At 48.2% G+C, this 2,755-nt stretch overlaps 1 protein-coding gene across 1 annotated transcript; it reads right to left on the minus strand.

Annotated features, from left to right (window-relative positions):
* Positions 1 to 646: 646 nt before the first annotated feature.
* On the minus strand, positions 647 to 1,930 carry LOC115235693. Its single transcript, XM_029807633.1, has one exon. It carries the CDS (start codon positions 1,928 to 1,930, stop codon positions 647 to 649), a length of 1,284 nt encoding a protein of 427 aa, XP_029663493.1.
* Positions 1,931 to 2,755: the final 825 nt, after the last annotated feature.

Raw genomic sequence — 2,755 nt, forward strand, 5'->3', positions numbered from 1 at the left:
AAGCGACGAAGTTCCTCTTCGAGAGAAGGAGAGCCGACAATATGATGAGTCGAAACGCGACTGAGAGCGCAAGTTTCGGAAAGAATTGTCGGCGACGAGGAATTATTCGTCGTTGATGACGTGATAGGTCCCGAAATTATCCATCCGAGGACGGAATTCTGAGCAATTGGTTGTCCGACGCTTCCTTTGCGAACACCGTCGAGAATGATATCGTTATAGAGATCTGCTCCGATAATGAGATTTATAGGATCAAGACTCGTCGGATCCGCGTCTGCTCGCGGCAAATCAGAAAGATAAGATAGTGACGAGATGTCCACGTTCTGTCTCGGAGCATAAGAAGTTAACGATTTCATAATGAGCGCGGTGGTCGACAGCGACGGAACGTGAGAATCGCGAGGAGAAATGAATATGTGTGTCGCGTGTTGAAAAGTCCCCGCGTTTATCCCGCCGACGGCGGAAACGGAGATCGGCATGCGAATTCGTTTTAAGCGCAAGATTTGCGCTAAACTTTCAGAAATGAATGTCATTTCCGAGCCCTGATCGAGGAGAGCTCGAACGACAGCGGTGCGGCCCGACGGACTGCGAACTGTTACCCAGGCCGTTGCTAGGAGGACGGGTGAGCGCTTTCGCGTTCCGGTTGAGGCGTTTACGAATTTACCTCCGGCGTCGCATCCGACGCTTGAGGCGACGAGCAATTAGACTGTACATTTTTCAATGCACTTGAGCTAGAATCCGAGTCAACGTGTAGCATCGAATGATGCTTCTTGTGACAAACCCGACAACAATATTTACTTTTGCATTCATGTGCGGAATGCCTTGCGCTCAAACAATTGAAACAGCGTTTTTGTTGCTTGATTATATCGCGACGTTGACTCGCATTTTTGCTCACGAACGTAGGACATACGTTAATAAAGTGTCGAGCTGGACACAGCGAGCACTGCGATTGTGCATTAGCGGATGCGGTTGCGGAATAAACTCGCGAGGCTGCGACTGGTTTTACACCGGTTTTAACGACTGACCCGGGGGCGGCTGCCCTTAACGCGCGAGTGCGCGACTCGATAAATTTGCTTAAAGTTTCGTGAGACTGCGGGGCATCTTTATGGGCGATGCTTAGTTCCCAAGCTTTGCGCGTAACCGGATCTAATTTTTGTACAACGATATGAACGACAATATCTTCCCAGAGTTTCTCCGGTTTTCGATTGAGGGCTTTTAATGATGCCATTGCGATATTCACTTTGTCGTTTAAAGTCTGCAGCTCGGTGGCAGATTCGCGCGAGATAGACGATAAGCTGAGCAAGGTCGAGAGATGTTTGTTTATCGACCGCCTTTTGTCGTCGTACCGTTTGGTTAACGCTTTCCATGCTATTTCGAAATTAGCGGCGGTAACCGACAGATTCGCTATACATTCCACCGCGCGACCCGTTAAACACGATGATAAGAAATGCATGCGCGCGAAATCATTCAAGTCAGAATTTTCTCGAATTAGCGTCGCAAATCGATCGCGAAATTGTTCCCATTCGTTGTAATTGCCGTCGAACGGAGGCAATTTGATGGGTGGAAGATGCGATAGAGAAAACGCGGACGCTTCCGCGGGCAGCCTCGTCGAGAAAAGAGATGAATTTGGACTCACGACCGGCTCCATTTCCTCCACGATCTCCGCCATGTGGTCCATTGCGGTTTGATATGCTGCTGACGTCAAGTCGAAATGCTTGTCCTTGAAGTATGCAAAGGACGACCGGGTGGCTTCCGGGATCCTCTGCGCCAAATTTGTATGTCCGGTGAAGAATTGAGTCCAGTATTCCTTGAGCGTTGAGATACGGGACCGCACCTTAGCTGGTGTGAGATTGTTCCTACCGATTTTCTTGAAATTATCGAGATAGCGATCAATCGCATATTGAAGTTGCTGTTGAGGTATGAATTGCTCTGCCATCGTGCATGTATCAAACTATCACTCACTCGCGAACTTATCCTCCACACACGCTTCTATCCGGCTCGAAGGACCAAAATGTTCGGGAGTCTATCTCGACGAAATCGCCCGAAACTGAGAGAGACGCTCAGAGATGAGCGAGAAGCGGTGTGTTACGCGAATCCGTAGATCCGCTGGAGGATAAGGAGATTGAAATGAGTCGAGTGCAGATGTTAAGAATTGTTCTTTTTATTTTGACTAATAGGAGCGAGCGACGGCACGTATTCCGCGATTCCGACGGAGATCTTCAAATGTCCTGTTAATGTTTGCCCTTTTTCGCGGTTCGGAAATCTTGATTAAGAGCTTCTTGCTAGAAACTCTCGCGAGAGCGGAAATCTTGCACGCGAACGCCGGGTGTTGCTTGGCGCGAGGCAGAGGACATTCGCGGAACGGTTAACGCGCGTCGACTCTCGGACTCCACACTCTTAACACTTAACTTTCACGATGTCTTAGCACTAACTGAATGAATAATAAAGTTTGAGATATGACCGAATTGACCGCCGCAAGAATATGAATGCGATTGTATGGCGAGACAATTCGGACCGATTTGAGACGAGTAAGCCTACTGCGTACGCGACACGAGCGAGAATAAGACACGAAAGAATATCATACGAGAAATGATGATATTCGAAACTATGATCGATTGCTATCGACCAGCTCGAATCGTTGTCGTAGGCAGACTAAATCGACCGAACGCGGAAACTCGCATTCTGCCGATGTGAATAACAAGTTTTTCCGATTTCGAACCTTCGAGAACTTGCTGTTTGTCACAGTTTTTCATTCTAAGAA

This window comes from Formica exsecta, unplaced genomic scaffold (assembly GCF_003651465.1).
Source record: "Formica exsecta isolate Colony F162 unplaced genomic scaffold, ASM365146v1 scaffold231, whole genome shotgun sequence".
Classification (NCBI taxonomy): Eukaryota; Metazoa; Arthropoda; class Insecta; order Hymenoptera; family Formicidae; genus Formica; species Formica exsecta.

Bases quoted from the DNA above. Each gene is read 5' to 3' on its own strand.
- LOC115235693 (XM_029807633.1), bottom strand. From the start codon at position 1,930: ATGGCAGAGCAATTCATACCTCAACAGCAACTTCAATATGCGATTGAT.